Source organism: Salvelinus fontinalis, chromosome 22 (genome assembly GCF_029448725.1).
Source record: "Salvelinus fontinalis isolate EN_2023a chromosome 22, ASM2944872v1, whole genome shotgun sequence".
Lineage (NCBI taxonomy): Eukaryota > Metazoa > Chordata > Actinopteri > Salmoniformes > Salmonidae > Salvelinus > Salvelinus fontinalis.
In genome coordinates this window covers 30,796,007-30,816,932 of record NC_074686.1, presented here as the reverse complement: position 1 = coordinate 30,816,932, position 20,926 = coordinate 30,796,007, and the positions used below count along the sequence as shown (strand labels likewise).

Below are 20,926 nucleotides of genomic sequence, written 5' to 3'. Positions count from 1 at the left end.
GGGTGCGAGGGGGGGGGGGGGGGGGGGCTTTCTGACCTACCTTAGTAGGGAGTTGTGTTTTATTTGTTAAGCACTTGAAATGCATCCTCTTTAACATATGTGCTATATAAATTAGGTTGGATTTGATTAGAATAGAATAGGGCATTCATCCACACATATTATCAATGCTTACAGACCATTTTGAGCTGCAAAGTGGGACAGCTAGCATTTACACTGGGATGTTTTTTTTTAAATTTGTAGCTTAGATATCCATTTTGGTCTTCATGAATTAACTTATAATATGTATGTAAATATATAGTATAGCTACATCAGTGAATGAGTTGTTTCATTGTATTGCTGTTGCTCCACATTTCATCATGGTGATGGTCATGCGATCTTCGAACATTTCACCACATTCACTTCACTACATTCAGTTGTCGCAATAGCGCTATCACTCAGCGACTCCACAGTGAAACACGTTGACACTGTCTGTCTGTAAACAATGTCCTTTTTCATGACGTGGAGATCTGCACTAAAACCTTTTAGAATGACCATGCAGGAAACGATTTGCCTGTATTAGTCGCGTAGTTACCATAAGTGTAACGAGAAACAGTATTGCACAGTTCAAATACATTTTCTCTCTCTCTCTCTCTCTCTCTCTCTCTCTCTCTCTCTCTCTCTCTCTCTCTCTCTCTCTCTCTCTCTCTCTCTCTCTCTCTCTCTCTCTCTCTCTCTCTCTCTCTCTCTCTCTCTCTCTCTCTCTCTCTCTCTCTCTCTCTATATATAGTTTATATCATTTAATATTTCAGAGAGTTTAGTTTTTGTGGAAGTTTTCACTTGCAATGACTGTAGTATATGTTTGTCTCACCTGCCTTAGTACAAGTCGTGCTAGATAAGAGTGTCTGCTAAATGACCAAAATGTAATGTAAATGTATGCTTGTGCCTGTGACCATCAGGCTTAGTGAAATGTAAGGATACATTTACATTAGATTCTGACTAGATAGTATACAGCTTATGTCAGAATTTACTTTCATTACAGGTTTTTAGTAGAACTGATGCAGCAGGTTAACAGAATGAACGTAGCAGTTTAGGAGAGGTAGGTTTAGGCTTATGTCAAATGTTGTTCCTGTGCCTGCCAGGTGTAGCTTACCTCTCCCACTCAAATAACATTGGGAGGGGCCTGGGCTGCTGGCTGGCTCCTCTTATTTCCCTGGCAAATGTTGTCACCACCAGTTCCCCTCCTTCCCACCACCCTCCCTTACTGTCACAGTCTCAAGCCAGAGCGGATAACTCCTCAGAGGATAATGGAGGCTCCTGGAAGAAGGACCTTTGTCGCTCTGTGTTTCTACACTGCACTACTTACTCTCTCAGGTAAGAGGAGGAAGAAATATACATGTTAATTGAATGTCATTTCAGGAGAAATTCAATTAAATGTTTTGCGAGTGTAACCAAAAGCCTTGCAAAATGGTCCCACATCAACATCAACATTGACAATTATCTTTCATTAGTTGGATCATTATCGAGCCATTAGACTGTATTTTATTTGATCAGTTATTATGCGCATAATAGAACGGTACTTCTTTATTCATAGTGTATAGGACAGAGATACCCCTATGCATGTGTGTTAATGCAAAGCGGTGATGTTCGTGTTGCTACTACGTAGGTATATTAGATTGCAGTAGCTACCGATATTTATTATCTGATTGCATGTGTTCATATGCATTTTTTGGTTTGACTTTTATGGTCGTAATGAGGGGGATTTGAGCATTTCTGTAGTAAGCAAAAGAGGCAGGAAGGACACACTGGAAAGAGTTCATCAACCAGGCCTCTGCTGACTCAGCTTGGAGTCTGTCTAATCAGGGACGGACTGGGAACAGAAATCGACCCCGGCTTTCTATTCAAACTGGCCCATCAGGGACGGACTGGGAACAGAAATCGACCCCGGCTTTTCTATCAAACTGGCCCATCAAGGACGGACTGGGAACAGATATCGACCCCGGCTTTTCTATCAAACTGGCCCATCAGGGACGGACTGGGAACAGAAATCGACCCTGGCTTTTCTATCAAACTGGCCCATCAGGGATGGACGGAACAAAAATCGACCCTGGCTTTTCTATCAAACTGGCCCATCAGGGATGGACTGGGAACAGAAATCGACCCCGGCTTTTCTATCAAACTGGCCCATCAGGGACGGACTGGGAACAGAAATCGACCCTGGCTTTTCTATCAAACTGGCCCATCAGGGATGGACGGAACAAAAATCGACCCTGGCTTTTCTATCAAACTGGCCCATCAGGGATGGACTGGGAACAGAAATCGACCCCGGCTTTTCTATCAAACTGGCCCATCAAGGACGGACTGGGAACAGATATCGACCCCGGCTTTTCTATCAAACTGGCCCATCAGGGATGGACTGGGAACAGAAATCGACCCTGGCTTTTCTATCAAACTGGCCCATCAGGGATGGACGGAACAAAAATCGACCCTGGCTTTTCTATCAAACTGGCCCATCAGGGATGGACTGGGAACAGAAATCGACCCCGGCTTTTCTATCAAACTGGCCCATCAGGGATGGACTGGGAACAGAAATCGACCCCGGCTTTTCTATCAAACTGGCCCATCAGGGACTGACGGAAAAGAAATCGACCCTGGCTTTTCTATCAAACTGGCCCATCAGGGACGGACTGGGAACATAAATCGACCCTGGCTTTTCTATCAAACTGGCCCATCAGGGACGGACTGGGAACAGATATCGACCCTGGCTTTTCTATCAAACTGGCCCATTTCTTTCCTCAAGTCCTCCACACTAGTGCATTTGTTAGATGGTTCAGTCCATCTGGCATTTTCCAGAATTTCGCTATGGCCAGTCCATCCGTGCTGATGATAACAGATATCCAACCAATGTCACATGACCAGATAAGCCCAGTCCCGGATGCCCTAACACAACAATAGAACTCACTTCAAAGACTGTATTAATGTGATTAGGGGCAGCAGGTAGCCTAGTGGTTAGAGCGTTGGGACAGTAACCAAAAGGTTGCTAGATCGAATCCCTGAGCTGACAAGTTAAAAAATCTGTTGTTCTGCCCCTGAAAAAGGCAGTTAACCCACTGTTCCTAGGCCGTCATCGTAAATAAGAATTTGTTCTTAACTGGCTTGCCTAAATAAATAAATAAAGATCTTGTTTGTGTAATGAAGGAGGAGGGGGACACTTGATGGTGGTGTACCAGCAGCATTCAGCACTCAACGGGCAGAGTGTGGGTCAGTGAATACCTCCTCAGAGCCCATTGTCTCAGTAATCTCCAGTGGTGAAAGTAGAGACCTAAGCAGTAGAGACCTAAGCATGCACACACATTTTGTTTTTATAGCCTAGGTGTAACCTAATCATAGAATTACATATTGTATCCCTATTCATTTCATATGATCTCTGTGGACCTAGTAGACCAGGCCTAGTAAAGATTGGTCATATAACATGTACTGCTTTTTAATGTGGCATAAACACAAGCAGTCATGATGTTTTAATCTGATTGTCTAACAATCACTTCAATCACTTCTTCAAGCTAGGCTATGGGCGCACGTTCGTCCACTCAACAAATTATTCCAGCATCCAAACAGTGCACTATGCACCCGCAATTTGATGAATGGAAAGAGACATCTGTTACAAAACACCTTAATGTGTAGGCCACTCATCTTCGCCTTGTAGGCCTTACTCCTGTAGCCTGAATTTATGCTTCCACTGCTTTCCGTGTGCGTCTCGGTCTCGGCCACTCATCTCCGCCTTGGCAAAACGTAAGTGTTCTGATTAAACCACAACGCATTTTGGAGCGTATGCCAAACGGTTTCAAGTCAATTTGCAAATGTTTCATGCACCTGACATGCGGTAATGTTAAAGGATGGTGTAATAGCATATCGTTTTCTAGGCAATTTGTGTTCATTATTGTGATAGGCTCACATTTTACCATTACGGCGTACACCCCACTATTCATTTTGCCGGGATGTCGTAACGGACTGTACTGGCTTACTTTCCCCCCTGCTCTTATCACCCCAACAATCCCGGGCTTGGTTAGAGAAAACAGTGGCAGCAGTGGGTTCAGCACACTCTTGTCCTGCTTATTCAACCAGACTGGTCTCATCGACTAGACGTAACATACTGTAGTAAACATACATCTGGGACACTCAAATCAGTATATGTTACGTTAGGTATGGTGGAAAGAGAAAAGGAGAGCCGCACACTCTAGGAGCTCAGATGCAATCATTTTATAGCCAACATTTTGTATAATGACAAACACTGTGAGTCACTAGTTTATATAGTTTGAAAGGACACACACAGGTGTCTGTAATCATGGCTGGCTGTGGCTTGATTTCATTGGTTGATTTACAGATATATAGAACATATAAACAATCATGAATGGTTAACATCTGATCATAAATAAAATGTGGCTACATTGGCCTAACAACATTATTTACAATGGTTAGCAAAAACACAATAATCATAAGAATAGCTTCAGATCAAAGTCTACGTTGAGACCGAAGGGCACAAGGGTCTTTAAATTAAAGGTCCAGGCGGCCTCTCGCGTTAACAATAAATTGTTGAGGTCACTCCCTTTCCTAGGGAAGGTGAAGTGTTCGATGCCAATATAGCGAAGGGACAGAAAAGAGGGCCGCAACTGGGTACGTCGAGTTTTTGCACCTACTGGTGCTACGATGTTCAGAGATTCTTACTTTTAGTTTGTGCTTCATTTTGCCCACATAAGTTTTACCACAAGGACATGTTATAAGATAAATAACGGCCTTAGTGGTTCACGTGATAACACCTTTGATTGGGATCAGTTTCCCTGTTTGGTGGTGTTTGAAGGATCTACATTTGTAAGTGCCATTGCATTGAGAACAGCCATTACACTTGTAATTTTGATCCGGTAGAGGCACAAGGAGACATTGTGCAGGGGTATTTTGTTGTGGTAAATCAGAGTTAATGTGGTGGTAAACCAATTAATCTCTGAGGTATGACTTTAGCATTTTAGCTAATTAGCTATTTTTGAGCTACTTTGCAACTACTTAGCATGTTAGCTAACCCTTCCCCTAACCCTTCCCCTAACCTCAACCCTTAACCGCCAGAGCTAACGTTAGCCACCTAGCCACCCAGCTAACGTTAGCTACAACAAGTTGGAAATCCCCCCCCCCAAAAAGTTTACTTTTTTTTTTTACAATACAGAACATAAACATACAAACGACAGCATACAGACACAAACATCAACGACATCACACCTGCCCAGACCCACCTACTCATACCCCCATCTCCAGCGCCCACATCACTCTCCACCACATGGCATCAAACGACACCATTTTGTTTCTCTTCGCCGTCCACACACTTTCAACATTTAGACAGTAAGGCATTTGACCTTTCCATTGTGTTAGCGATGGAGGATTGGTTGATTTACAGTTTTTAAGTATATACGTTTTTTCGAGATTCTTGGAATTCATGACATATTTGGGCTCCCGAGTGGCACTGCATCTCCGTTCAAGAGGCGTCACTACAGTCCCTGGTTTGAATCCAGGCTGTATCACATCTGGCCATGATTGAGAGTCCTATAGAGCGGCGTACAATTGGCCCTCCGTCCGGGGTAGGCCGTCATTGTAAATAAGAATTTGTTCTTAACTCACTTGCCTAGTTAAAGAGTTTAGCAAATTCTTAACATATTGTACAAATTGGAATTGGTAACATATCATACGAAATGGATGATGGACATCCACAAATTAATACATAACATACGAAATGTAACAATACATTCCAAATGAAGTGTCTCGGATTTGCATACAGAATAATATAAAAAGCTCTGAGACCAGGTTGATTCAACACCGACACACCCACACACACACACACACACACACACACACATGCGCACGCGCACACGCGCACGCACACACACACACACACTATCAGAATGGTGGGTGTAGCTGGTGTAAGCAGTCAGGTGCAGGAGAGCAGAGAATTGGGAGCAACGTAACTTTACTCAGAATAATGAATGGTGCAAGGAAAAACAATACACTTGCCCAAACACAAACACACAAACATCAACTTTAAGGCACGGGCAAGAAACAGCACCCGTCGAAATAACCAGTCACTAACATTACCGAACATGACATAAAACAATCCCGCACAACACCATGGAGGAAACAGAGGGTTAAATACATGAACAATAATTAGGGGAATGAAAAACAGGTGTGTAGAAACAAAGACAAAACAAATGGAAAATGAAAAGTGGATCGGCGATGGCTAGTAGACCGGCGACGCCGACTGCCGAGCGCCGCCCGAACAAGGAGAGGAACCGACTTCGGCTGAAGTCATGACACACACACACTCCCAGGGATGGCCAAACTGCTACCCGTGGCCAACAGGCCACTCAGAGTGTGACATGGATGGGGGAAAGGTTGTTTCTACATTTAAAGTTTAGGACATAACACCAGGCACAGAGTTAATCTATTGTGATGAACAACAGGGGGGTCCAACAGGGCCTGGACATTCACTGGGAGAACTGGACTGACTGGGGAGGATGGAGGGAGCGAGAGAGGGAGAGGGAGGGAGGGAGGGGAGAGAAGAGATGGAGGTGAGGGGAGGAACAGTGGAAGTAGGGAGGGAGAGAGAGGTGAGGGAAGAGAGAGGGGGGGGTGAGGGGCAAGAAAGAGGGAGGGAGAGAAAGAGACAGAAAGGAAAGGAGGGGGATAGAAGACGAGGCATAAAAACAGAAAGGGAGAGAAAGGGATAGGGGAGCAGGGAGATACAGGGAGAGGTAGGTGGAGAAAGAGAAGGAAGGGGGGGTGTATTTATCTTTATACCGCCTAGCTACCTGCCTGCTGCTGCTTAATCTGAGCTGGCAACAACACACTTATGACATCACCCAGTCCCTTCCTAATCGTAGAAACCCAACCCTGCCATTGTTATTTTGAGAAAGAAAGACAATGTGGAAGACACCAAACCTAATGACAGTAAATGTCAGTTCATTAACAGAGTCTATTTTCTATTGGATGTCGTAACTCAAATGTGATTGTTTTTCTGTCAGTTATCAGTGTGGGAACTGCTTGCCACCGTAACGTAAACAGAGCAAAGTAAGTGTACAATATTCAACGGCTACATCTTACAGCTTAAAGATGTTTGCTTTAATACCAGTTAGTAGTAACAAGACACAAGGCTTGTCATTGGCTCGAAGAATTGGGTTAATATTTGCTTACCTCAGTTTCAGGACAGAGTTCTGGATAAAGTAAATGGAATGTGTCAATCATGATGTGTCAATCATGTACATGTATCTCTGTTTAACTTATTCTTTCTGCTCTATGAAGCGCAGCATGAAGAGACGTAGACTGCCATCTTTACTTTTCATGTTAGTTAAAAGATCCGGGCCCTTATTCATAAAGCATCTGGGAGCAGGGGTGCTGATCTAGGATCCGCCCGTCCATATAATCTTATTCATTATGATCGAGAAGGCAAAACTGATCCTAGATCAGCACTCTTACTCTGAGATGCTTTGTGAGGGCCCATATTGTACCTCTTTTGTATGTACCTGTACCTTCGTGTGTGACATGTTTACACCCCCCCCAGAAACTTATACCACTATGTACATCTAATAAGAAACATTGCAGGCTCTAAGGTAGAAAACACAATGGCCCAACACATGAAGAGGTACACAAACTGGAATCTTTGCATTTGTTATTATTGTGATAGAGTCCACCCTCTGAGACTAATTTGTTAATCTCTTTCTCTCTCTATAGCTCACTCTCTTGCTCCTTCCCTCTTCTATAACACTCTCTCACCCCTTCCTTACCTCATCTATAATACTCTCTCTCACCCTTTCCTTACCTCCTCTATAGCTCTCTCTCACCCCTTCCTTACCTCATCTATAATACTCTCTCTCACCCTTTCCTTACCTCCTCTATAGCTCTCTCTCACCCCTTCCTTCCCTCCTCTATAATAATCTCTCTCACCCCTTCCTTACCTCCTCTATAATACTCTCTCGCTCCTTCCCTCCTCTATAATAATCTCTCCCACCCCTTCCTTACCTCATCTATAATACTCTCTCTCACCCCTTCCTTCCCTCCTCTATAATACTCTCTCTCACCCCTTCCTTACCTCCTCTATAATACTCTCTTGCTCCTTCCCTCCTCTATAATACTCTCTCTCACCCCTTCCTTCCCTCCTCTATAATACTCTCTCTCACCCCTTCCTTACCTCCTCTATAATACTCTCTTGCTCCTTCCCTCCTCTATAATAATCTCTCTCACCCCTTCCTTACCTCCTCTATAATACTCTCTCACTCCTCTATAATACTCTCTCTCACCCCTTCCTTACCTCCTCTATAATACTCTCTCACTCCTCTATAATACTCTCTCTCACCCCTTCCTTACCTCCTCTATAATACTCTCTTGCTCCTTCCCTCCTCTATAATACTCTCTCTCACCCCTTCCTTCCCTCCTCTATAATAATCTCTCTCACCCCTTCCTCCCTCCTCTATAATACTCTCTCTCACCCCTTCCTTCCCTCCTCTATAATACTCTCTCTCACCCCTTCCTTCCCTCCCTCCTCAGAAGTAAACTCAGAGTTCGTCCACGTTCCGTCCGTGCTCAATGGCGTCAAAGGGAAGTCCCTCCTTCTCTCTGTGGAGACTCACTTTCAAAATGAGGATGTTGAGATCCAGGGCAGCTGGTACCAGACCCGGCCGGGGGGCCCCAAAACCCTCCTGGTGACCTTCCACAACCATTCAGCCATCATGGTGGCCTCCATGAGACACAGGAACCGCTTCTTTTTCCAGCCCCCCAACGCCTCTCTCCTGATCCCCAGGCTGGACGAGGCAGCGGAGGGGGGCTATCACCTGGACCTGGACATTCACTTCCCCCAGAGACAGGAGTTCGTCAGGGTCGAGAGGACCATTCATGTCACCGTAGATGGTGAGTTGGGGGTAGACACTAGGGATTCTTATGTCAATCTCTATTTTTACGTCATTGATTGACAAGCTATACATCTTATATATGTTGTGTACATAGGCAGATCATTGTGGAATGTTGCATGTATGGACCATTTCAGCCTGGCTGCATCAATCCAACTGCCATGTACTTCGAAAGACTAACAGACCTTTCCTGTAAATTGTTTAAAGGACTGCATTACAATATTGTTCCTTTCATCATCAGCATACTCACTGTTCTATCTCTCCCCTTCTCCAGTACCTGTGTCCACTCCTGTTATCAGGAAGAGCCCATCTTCTACAGTTGTTGAGGACAAGGAGAACGTGACGTGGACCTGCTGGGTGGAGAACGGAACCAGGGTCCAGTACCAGTGGCTGAGGAATAACATGCCCCTAGATACTAGTGATTGCCATCAGTTCTCCCAGGATAACTCTACTCTGGTGATAAGTCCTGTGAGGAAGAAGGACATTGGACAGTACCGCTGCCTGGCCAAGAACCACATCAGCCAGAGACAGAGCCACACCCTGGACCTTAATGTATTCTGTAAGTACTGTAGGTCTGTCTAAAACACCACAACTCTATAGGTCTGTCTAAAACACCACAACTCTGTAGGTCTGTCTAAAACACCACATCTCTGTAGGTCTGTCTAAAACACCACAACTCTATAGGTCTGTCTAAAACACCACAACTCTATAGGTCTGTCTAAAACACCACAACTCTATAGGTCTGTCTAAAACACCACAACTCTGTAGGTCTGTCTAAAACACCACAACTCTATAGGTCTGTCTAAAACAGTACAACTCTATAGGTCTGTCTAAAACACCACAACTCTGTAGGTCTGTCTAAAACACCACATCTCTGTAGGTCTGTCTAAAACAGTACAACTCTATAGGTCTGTCTAAAACACCACAACTCTGTAGGTCTGTCTAAAACACCACAACTCTATAGGTCTGTCTAAAACACCACAACTCTATAGGTCTGTCTAAAACACCACAACTCTATAGGTCTGTCTAAAACACCACAACTCTGTAGGTCTGTCTAAAACACCACAACTCTATAGGTCTGTCTAAAACAGTACAACTCTATAGGTCTGTCTAAAACACCACAACTCTATAGGTCTGTCTAAAACACCACAACTCTATAGGTCTGTCTAAAACACCACAACTCTGTAGGTCTGTCTAAAACACCACAACTCTATAGGTCTGTCTAAAACACCACAACTCTATAGGTCTGTCTAAAACACCACAACTCTATAGGTCTGTCTAAAACACCACAACTCTGTAGGTCTGTCTAAAACACCACAACTCTATAGGTCTGTCTAAAACACCACAACTCTGTAGGTCTGTCTAAAACACCACAACTCTATAGGTCTGTCTAAAACACCACAACTCTGTAGGTCTGTCTAAAACACCACAACTCTATAGGTCTGTCTAAAACAGCACAACTCTATAGGTCTGTCTAAAACACCACAACTCTGTAGGTCTGTCTAAAACACCACATCTCTGTAGGTCTGTCTAAAACACCACAACTCTATAGGTCTGTCTAAAACACCACATCTCTATAGGTCTGTCTAAAACAGTACAACTATGTAGGTCTGTCTAAAACACCACAACTCTATAGGTCTGTCTAAAACACCACAACTCTATAGGTCTGTCTAAAACACCACAACTCTATAGGTCTGTCTAAAACACCACAACTCTATAGGTCTGTCTAAAACACCACAACTCTATAGGTCTGTCTAAAACACCACAACTCTATAGGTCTGTCTAAAACACCACAACTCTATAGGTCTGTCTAAAACACCACAACTCTATAGGTCTGTCTAAAACACCACAACTCTATAGGTCTGTCTAAAACACCACAACTCTGTAGGTCTGTCTAAAACACCACATCTCTGTAGGTCTGTCTAAAACACCACAACTCTATAGGTCTGTCTAAAACACCACAACTCTATAGGTCTGTCTAAAACACCACATCTCTGTAGGTCTGTCTAAAACAGTACAACTCTATAGGTCTGTCTAAAACACCACAACTCTATAGGTCTGTCTAAAACAGCACAACTCTATAGGTCTGTCTAAAACACCACAACTCTATAGGTCTGTCTAAAACACCACATCTCTGTAGGTCTGTCTAAAACACCACATCTCTGTAGGTCTGTCTAAAACACCACAACTCTATAGGTCTGTCTAAAACACCACAACTCTATAGTTCTGTCTAAAACACCACAACTCTATAGGTCTGTCTAAAACACCACAACTCTATAGGTCTGTCTAAAACACCACAACTCTATAGGTCTGTCTAAAACAGCACAACTCTATAGGTCTGTCTAAAACACCACATCTCTGTAGGTCTGTCTAAAACACCACATCTCTATAGGTCTGTCTAAAACACCACATCTCTATAGGTCTGTCTAAAACACCACAACTCTATAGGTCTGTCTAAAACACCACAACTCTATAGGTCTGTCTAAAACACCACAACTCTGTAGGTCTGTCTAAAACACCACAACTCTATAGGTCTGTCTAAAACACCACAACTCTATAGGTCTGTCTAAAACAGTACAACTATGTAGGTCTGTCTAAAACACCACAACTCTATAGGTCTGTCTAAAACAGTACAACTATGTAGGTCTGTCTAAAACATCACAACTCTATAGGTCTGTCTAAAACAGTACAACTATGTAGGTCTGTCTAAAACAGTACAACTATGTAGGTCTGTCTAAAACACCACATCTCTATAGGTCTGTCTAAAACACCACATCTCTATAGGTCTGTCTAAAACACCACATCTCTATAGGTCTGTCTAAAACACCACAACTCTATAGGTCTGTCTAAAACACCACATCTCTATAGGTCTGTCTAAAACAGTACAACTCTACAGGTCTGTCTAAAACACCACAACTCTATAGGTCTGTCTAAAACAGCACAACTCTATAGGTCTGTCTAAAACAGCACAACTCTATAGGTCTGTCTAAAACACCACAACTCTATAGGTCTGTCTAAAACACCACATCTCTGTAGGTCTGTCTAAAACACCACATCTCTGTAGGTCTGTCTAAAACACCACAACTCTATAGGTCTGTCTAAAACACCACAACTCTATAGGTCTGTCTAAAACACCACAACTCTATAGGTCTGTCTAAAACACCACAACTCTATAGGTCTGTCTAAAACACCACAACTCTATAGGTCTGTCTAAAACAGCACAACTCTATAGGTCTGTCTAAAACACCACATCTCTGTAGGTCTGTCTAAAACACCACATCTCTATAGGTCTGTCTAAAACACCACATCTCTATAGGTCTGTCTAAAACACCACAACTCTATAGGTCTGTCTAAAACACCACAACTCTATAGGTCTGTCTAAAACACCACAACTCTGTAGGTCTGTCTAAAACACCACAACTCTATAGGTCTGTCTAAAACACCACAACTCTATAGGTCTGTCTAAAACAGTACAACTATGTAGGTCTGTCTAAAACACCACAACTCTATAGGTCTGTCTAAAACAGTACAACTATGTAGGTCTGTCTAAAACATCACAACTCTATAGGTCTGTCTAAAACAGTACAACTATGTAGGTCTGTCTAAAACAGTACAACTATGTAGGTCTGTCTAAAACACCACATCTCTATAGGTCTGTCTAAAACACCACATCTCTATAGGTCTGTCTAAAACACCACATCTCTATAGGTCTGTCTAAAACACCACAACTCTATAGGTCTGTCTAAAACACCACATCTCTATAGGTCTGTCTAAAACAGTACAACTATGTAGGTCTGTCTAAAACAGCACAACTCTATAGGTCTGTCTAAAACAGTACAACTCTATAGGTCTGTCTAAAACACCACAACTCTATAGGTCTGTCTAAAACACCACAACTCTATAGGTCTGTCTAAAACACCACAACTCTATAGGTCTGTCTAAAACACCACAACTCTATAGGTCTGTCTAAAACAGTACAACTCTGTAGGTCTGTCTAAAACAGTACAACTCTATAGGTCTGTCTAAAACACCACATCTCTATAGGTCTGTCTAAAACACCACATCTCTATAGGTCTGTCTAAAACAGTACAACTATGTAGGTCTGTCTAAAACACCACATCTCTATAGGTCTGTCTAAAACACCACATCTCTGTAGGTCTGTCTAAAACACCACAACTCTATAGGTCTGTCTAAAACACCACAACTCTATAGGTCTGTCTAAAACACCACAACTCTGTAGGTCTGTCTAAAACACCACAACTCTATAGGTCTGTCTAAAACACCACAACTCTATAGGTCTGTCTAAAACACCACAACTCTATAGGTCTGTCTAAAACACCACAACTCTATAGGTCTGTCTAAAACACCACAACTCTATAGGTCTGTCTAAAACACCACAACTCTATAGGTCTGTCTAAAACAGTACAACTCTATAGGTCTGTCTAAAACACCACAACGTTGGTTGGGGAAGGAAATTAATGGCAACTTCTCATACTGTATTTTCCCCATTTTAAAGAAGTACAAAGACTTTACATCCTCCTGGCCTTCTATGAGTAATCTCAGTATGTAAATCCATACCATCCCTGGGCACACACTGTGCAGAAATGGCATTTGCATGTCTGACAGACGTCCAGTGTTCTGTGGCAATACTATCGTTGCAGTATCGCTATCGTGATGCTGTTGGGTTAATGAAACCAGGCTGGTCCTGGCAGGTTTGGAGATTGTTGGAGATTGTTGACATATAATATGTTTGGACATTAGCCCGTCCTACAGTGGAACATGTTATCTTCCAACAAGACAACAAATGTTGCAGTACGTCAAAACAGTTCCGTTATGATACATGCAGTTCGTAATGGTTGTATTTGTAGATGCAGTCAGAGGAAAGGGCCTCATTAGATGGGACCTCTTTGCCTTAACATCTAATTTAACACCCATGTAGCTGTAATATCACATTACATGACTACCTACTACATTACTGCTCACACAGGTAGACTTTATTATACTATTGTGTATTTCTATCAGCAGTTATATAAATGATTATGTTACGCTGATGGCTGCTGACAACACACTTCAAGTTGGGATTGCAGAGACGGGCAGAAACTGAGAGAAGATAATTACAGATCATTTACAGACGTTATTTTGTTGATACATGGTTATTCTTCATCTTACTGAGGAGGACTAGGCCCGACTTTGAGAAGCACTTCCCTAAGCCATTTCAGTATCACATTGCCATTGTAATTTTTGAGGATATGAGGTTTCATTATAGGGCCCCGTCTAATACGTTTGGTTTCCTATCAACAAACCCGATGCAAGCTAATATGATGACCACAGTGACTAGTAGCATATCCTAGCAACTGAGGCACACAGCTCTAATGTCAGCTTTGTTTTCAATATACGACGGACATTTCACAATGGGAAAACGCCTTCGCTAGAACCTGAATGTTTGAGCGGCCATATGGCGTTGCCTCAGGCTGACACTCTGATGACAAAAATAAATCAAAATACAGTAATTGCCACCTGTTCGGCTAAAGGACGTGAGAAGACCTGGACTACCATTAGTGCCTGTAGCATTGAAACTACTCTATGTCTTGTAACCTGATTTGTAGTGGCGTAAAGCTTAATAAAGAGTAGTGATACTAGCAAGAGCAGTGTGTGGGCTTCTTCTTTTTTCTCATGTTACTCAACTGTTACCACGCACCTGAAACAAAGATAGCTCAGATGTGCGACTGCCTTTGAATTTTAGTGGAGAAGAGCCAAAAGCAGCCTTACAATAGGACGACATGTTTACTCAGTTAATGAGATTCTGAATTATTGATGATAAAACAATTTATCTTAGCTGCCAAAGGATCCTAGTTTACCACAGTCCCAATAGAGTTTGAAGATGATCTTAGTGTTTGTGACAATATGAGTCCCTCTGATATCTTCCAGATGGTCCTTACAACCTGGCTGTAAAGTCTGACCATGGCCTGAGGACCGGGGAGGTCTTCACAGTGAACCCTGGTGAGCTGGTGTTCTTCGACTGTCAGGCCGACTCCAACCCTCCCAACAGCTGTATGTGGATCTCTAAGACCAACAACGCTACTGAGGTCATCACTGTGGGACTGCGCCTGGAGGTCACCTCATACAAGCTGGCCCAGGCCGAGGAGTTCCTGTGCAGGGCGTTTAACAATGTGACCCAGAAGCAGGACGAGACCCAGTTCACCCTGGTGGTGGCCAGCCTGGGGACAGGTGGGTAGAGCTGGGCTGCTGTCCTGGAGGGAATGAAGGAGGGACTAGGAACACACACACACACACACACACACACACACACACACACACACACACACACACACACACACACACACACACACACACACACACACACACACACACACACACACACACACACACACACACACACACACACACACACACACACACACACTGGCCTGGGGTGCTGACGTAGCGTAGGTGGGACTGAGAATCAGGTCTGGGTACCCACTGTGCACCTTTTCATGCCATAAAGTACCAAGGTGAAGACGAGGAAGAGGAGAAGATGAGGCGTACTGTCAGAGGGCCAAATGTTACTGACATTTGAAACCTAAATGGTGTATATACTATAACCTTTTTCTAAATGTGAGCAGTAGCATTGAATGCAGACAGTCCAAAGTAAAGGTACCTTTAGAACAGAACCAGGTAATTCACCTACACACGGTGAATCATAAATATTCTATTTCTTCTCAGTTGCTATGTGCCTGGCCTGTGTAAAAGTCCACTGGCTCCATAGGAGAGTAAACGGAGAAAAATAACAGCTGGTCTCATTGTTGACCACGTTTTACTGCATGTGTGGAGTTTCTATGTGTAGGTGGTTTCAACCTCCAGATGGGCAAACATACACACAATCTTGGCTACTGTATAGCAAGTGACATTGTTGAAAATATAATCTATTGAGAAGTATCTAAAAATGTTATGAACAAACTAAACGTATTGTCCACCATGTCTGAGTTGACAAGTTTACTCTTAGCTTGGACTCTATTCCCCAATGTGTAGCATTTAGTCACAAAACCTGCAGGGCCGGTTTCTCAGACACAGATTAAGCCTAGTGTCACGCTTCTCGTGGGCTGAAGGAAGAGTGGACCAAGGTGCAGCGTTTAATAAAGTGTTCATGATTTAATCTAAAAAAACAATCGAACAAAAACAACAAACAGGAGAACGAAAGCGAACAGTTCTGTCAGGCAAACAAAACAGCTAAATAGAAAATAACTACCCACAAAAACCATGTGGGAAAAAGCTCTCTAAGTATGGTTCTCAATCAGAGACAACGATAGACAGCTGCCTCTGATTGAGAACCTCACCCGGCCAAACACACAGAAATACAAATCATAGAAAAAGGAACAGAATGCCCACCCAAATCACACCCTGACCAACCCAAATAGAGACATAAAAAGCTCTCTACGGTCAGGGCGTGACACCTAGTCCATGACTAAAAAGCATTTAGAATTTCTCTATTAAAATACAGTAGCTAGCTTTTTAGTCCAGGTCTAGGCTTAATCTGTGTCTGGGAAATCGGCCCTGTCTAAGTTATAAAATGTTATTCTGAATGTAGAGTTGTTCTCTTTTATTTGTAGGAAAGGAGAGATATGTCCAGGAGAGCAACTCATTCTCTCCTCTGGCTGCCATCACTCTGTCCTGTCTGTTGATTACTGGCTGTATGTTACTAGCCTACTTCATAAAGACCTGTCATCATCCCAAGAGAGGTAGATTTTATGGCCCTCTTCATAAGTCTCAGGGTGACAGCAGCAACTGTGACCACAGAACACACACTACTACTGTAGACACTAGATTTTGAAGATTGTTCACAGTACAGTAAATGTAAATCATCTGCAAATGCTATGTCAAACTGAAACAGGATATAGGAGAAAATAATGTCTTCTGACTCTCTATATAATTTGTGTTATTGATGAAGAGCATGACTCTCTATATAATTTGTGTTATTGATGAAGAGCATGACTCTCTATATAATTTGTGTTATTGATGAAGAGCATGACTCTCTATATAATTTGTGTTATTGATGAAGAGCATGACTCTCTATATCATTTGTGTTATTGATGAAGAGCATGACTCTCTATATCATTTGTGTTATTGATGAAGAGCATGACTCTCTATATCATTTGTGTTATTGATGAAGAGCATGACTCTCTATATCATTTGTGTTATTGATGAAGAGCATGACTCTCTATATCATTTGTGTTATTGATGAAGAGCAAAAAATATCATCTTATCATCTTATCTTGTTTCTTTTACAGTTCTCATGAACATCTATAACAGGTAAGAACATTACTGATCACTGCTTACACATGAATAAAGACCTCTGTCTAGGTAGCCTACATCCAGTAAATGGGTTTAATTCAAGTTTATTTGCCTCTACCATGCAGACCTTTGACAGAACCGAAGCGCCCACACTGTTCAGGTAAGTTCCCTCTCTCCAGCTGCACTGTTTACTTTGTACCTTCTACCCTTACATTCCTGCCTGTTGTTAGGCAGTGTCGTGGACATAGCCTTAGACAAACAATAGTCTTCATAAAGCCTTCACCAACAGAACAATTACAGTAATCATACTTGTTTGCCTTGTGCAGGCATATTTGTCCATTAGCTTGGTTGATAATCTCTTCACATTTCAGTTGGATTCGTCTGTGCTTTAGTGAACTGAGTTCAAGACATTTAACTGTGGTGGGGCAGTGTTCGGTTTTCCCCAAACCAAAAGTGACACGTACTAAATCAAATAGTCTACTAGGAACAAGAAACAGGAAGTAAGTGGAGAGAGAATAGAACATTGACAGGTGAAGATATAAACTATGAACTACATTGTACTTGCAGGTCATGAGGATGCAACGGAAGACTTTGGCATCTATGAGTTTGTCTCTATACCTGGGAAAATGGAATCTACACAGGTATGTTGTATGTCTTGCAACAATGCAGCTTGGTACAAAAGTTTTCTGTTGTTACACCTCTTTCATATTGTTGTGACCCTCGCTAATGAGCCCATGTTACAATCCCCCCCACAGGGGTTAACCCTATTGGAGGAATGCGTAGCATGTTTGCCTTTCACGCGTGCGACCCAGGTTCTATTCCCACTCCCTCTGTTTGCTATAACATGTAGCGTCCCTAAATGTGTTTGTTTTCATTTCTCAGGCATCCAGCAGATCTCTGGCACACCTAGAGTCTGTCCAGGATTTGCATACCACCATCTATGATGTCATTCGGCACATCCCTGAAACTCCCACGCTGGCTAACCAGAGTCTGCTGTTGAAGCAGTGTGAAGCCTAACTAGAGACCAGAATATTATTAAAGATACTTTCTGAGTCCCCAAGTGGAACCATATTCTCTGTATGATGCACCATTTTTGACCAAAGCCCTATTTCTACATAGGGAATAGGGTGCCATTTGGGATACAGACCCAGTCTGTGAACATTCTGTAAATGAACTCCAGTGAGGTTTTCATCCAGTGAGGTTTTCCTCCTCCTCCTTTCCTCCTGACATCTGAAATCCCATGGACATTATTCATCAATGGATGAATCCAAACAGCTTTAATGTGGGAATAAGATATACTGTATTGATCTACTGGAATCTAAGATATCTCTGCTAGTGAACTTGTTATCTGATCGAATGACTGTGTTACTAATCCTGTCAGCCATTAATTTACACTACAGGAACATATGGTACAGTTCCCACATCTTACTTACTATTTTCAAATATTGTATTAATTTAATTTAAAGTACAAGGGTTTTCTTTGAGATCTCATGAATATATTTTTCTCTTGTGCTATTTCAAGCTCTCTCTGGAAGTGGGCAAGTATATTTGGATGAATTAATTATCACATGCAAGTGAGATACTGTCTGATGGCTGTGTTGTCAAACATTATTTTTTAGCATGTAAATACATCTCTTCTACACTGCATGCAATTACTTTATTTTTTTTTCAAGAAATGACATTTTGTTTTACTGAATAAGTCCTATTTATTTCCAAGTAAATGGTTGATGGTCCTCTCTTGCTGATGTAGCATTTTTTATCTCGACATTGTCAAATACACTCCACCGGGGGTTGAAATGCCAGATGTGCTGTTGCCTGTCTGTAAAGTATCGTACAGTTTCCAGAGACAGATATGTGCTTTTTGGATTTTAATAAAGATTTATAACAATTTGATTAGACTCAAAGAGAGCAGCATCTTTCCATAATTAAATATGATGTTTTCTGCCTGCCATAAGGTCTTAAATGTATAACTTTAGTGGTCTGAGGTGGGCGTCAGGTAGTCTAACGGTTAGAGGCAAGCCAACAACCGAAGGGTGGCCAGTTCAAATCTGAAAAATATTTCAGGAAGTGTGCTGGCAACTGGAGGGTTGCTGATATTTCATTTGATCAGGTCTGTTCTGGTCTGATCAGGTCTGATCAGGTCTGGTGTGGTCTGGTCTGGTGTGATCTGGTCTAGACAGGTCTGGTCTGGTGTGATCTGGTCTAGACAGGTGTGGTGTGATCTGGTCTAGACAGGTCTGGTGTGGTGTGATCTGGTCTAGACAGGTCTGGTGTGGTCTGGTTAGGTCTGGTGTGGTGTGATCTGGTCTAGACAGGTCTGGTGTGGTCTGGTTAGGTCTGGTCTGGTGTGATCTGGTCTAGACAGGTCTGGTGTGGTGTGGTCTAGACAGGTCTGGTGTGGTCTGGTTAGGTCTGGTGTGGTGTGATCTGGTCTAGACAGGTCTGGTGTGGTCTGGTTAGGTCTGGTCTGGTGTGATCTGGTCTAGACAGGTCTGGTGTGGTCTGGTGTGGTTAGAGAGAGGAAGTGACAGAAGGAGGGTTCAGCATGTGGCACTGTGCCTTCCATCTGCTCCTGCTGACTCATAGTCTCGAATAGGTGTGTGTGTGTGTGTGTGTGTGTGTGTGTGTGTGTGTGTGTGTGTGTGTGTGTGTGTGTGTGTGTGTGTGTGTGTGTGTGTGTGTGTGTGTGTGTGAGTGAGGAAGAGAGAGGGAGGGAGAGAGAGTGGCGAGGTGGGAGATGGAGAGAGAGAATCTAAATTTAGATTCATGACTCGGGTAAAAGCAGACCAACTGCAGAACATCTTTAGCTGTGTCAAGTGTGTTACTTTATCCCCAGTAAGTACTGGAGAGTTTGTTGTAATTTTGACCAAATGCATTCTGCATTTAGAGTGTATTTTATCATGTCGGCTTCTGTTAGGAAGTCCATCTGTCTCTCTGTATGTTTTACGGGAGGATCCACTCAATAGAACTGCATGACAAACAGCACTGGTGCCTGGAGGCAGCACCTCTCCTCACCTTCATTTGACAGGGAAATACTGGAGCGTCATTAAGCAGGAGCAGGAACTAGATTAGGTTGTGTTGTTTTAAACCAGGCTTTACTGTACCAGGTAGGCCTAGTAGTGTTTGGTGCTTGAGATGATGTGTTCTAAGAACCCCTCAATTAACCCCATGATTTTCCAAACATGCCTGTAGCAATTCAATTACTTTCCTATTTAATTAATGAGTTGTAGGAAGATAGGCTACATGATCAACATGCTGCATTATGTGATAGGCTACTACCACACACACACACACACACACACACACACACACACACACACACACACACACACACACACACACACACACACACACACACACACACACACACACACACACACACACACACACACACACACACACACACACACACACACACACACACACACACCTATTTATGGCCTTATGACAATTGTCTCTAACCAAAAGACCACATCACTTACAGTAAGTTGCCTACTACTGTCATTATTATGTTCAGGTGAGGTTGCAGGAGACACCTTGAAGTCAAATTGTATAGTTAACCTTCTGCTTTACAATTCTGGAAAGCCACAGGAATGGCAGTAACCACAGGAACGGCAGTAGCCACAGGACTGGAGGCACAGTACAGTATGTGGCTTTAGTAAATGGAAATGGCCTGATCTTCAATAAAGGGTTTATTACATCCATATTTGTTCTAAACCTGTGGG

General features: G+C 42.8%; 1 protein-coding gene across 1 annotated transcript; it reads left to right on the top strand.

The window, feature by feature from the left end:
* Positions 1 to 1,209: 1,209 nt before the first annotated feature.
* Positions 1,210 to 19,094, top strand: LOC129820192 (HEPACAM family member 2-like). Its single transcript, XM_055877174.1, has 9 exons — positions 1,210 to 1,350; positions 8,554 to 8,913; positions 9,187 to 9,471; positions 14,841 to 15,140; positions 16,520 to 16,648; positions 17,198 to 17,219; positions 17,327 to 17,361; positions 17,769 to 17,842; positions 18,084 to 19,094. Exons 1-9 carry the CDS (start codon positions 1,284 to 1,286, stop codon positions 18,216 to 18,218), a joined length of 1,407 nt encoding a protein of 468 aa, XP_055733149.1. The 5' UTR covers positions 1,210 to 1,283; the 3' UTR covers positions 18,219 to 19,094.
* The last annotated feature ends 1,832 nt before the right edge of the window (positions 19,095 to 20,926 follow it).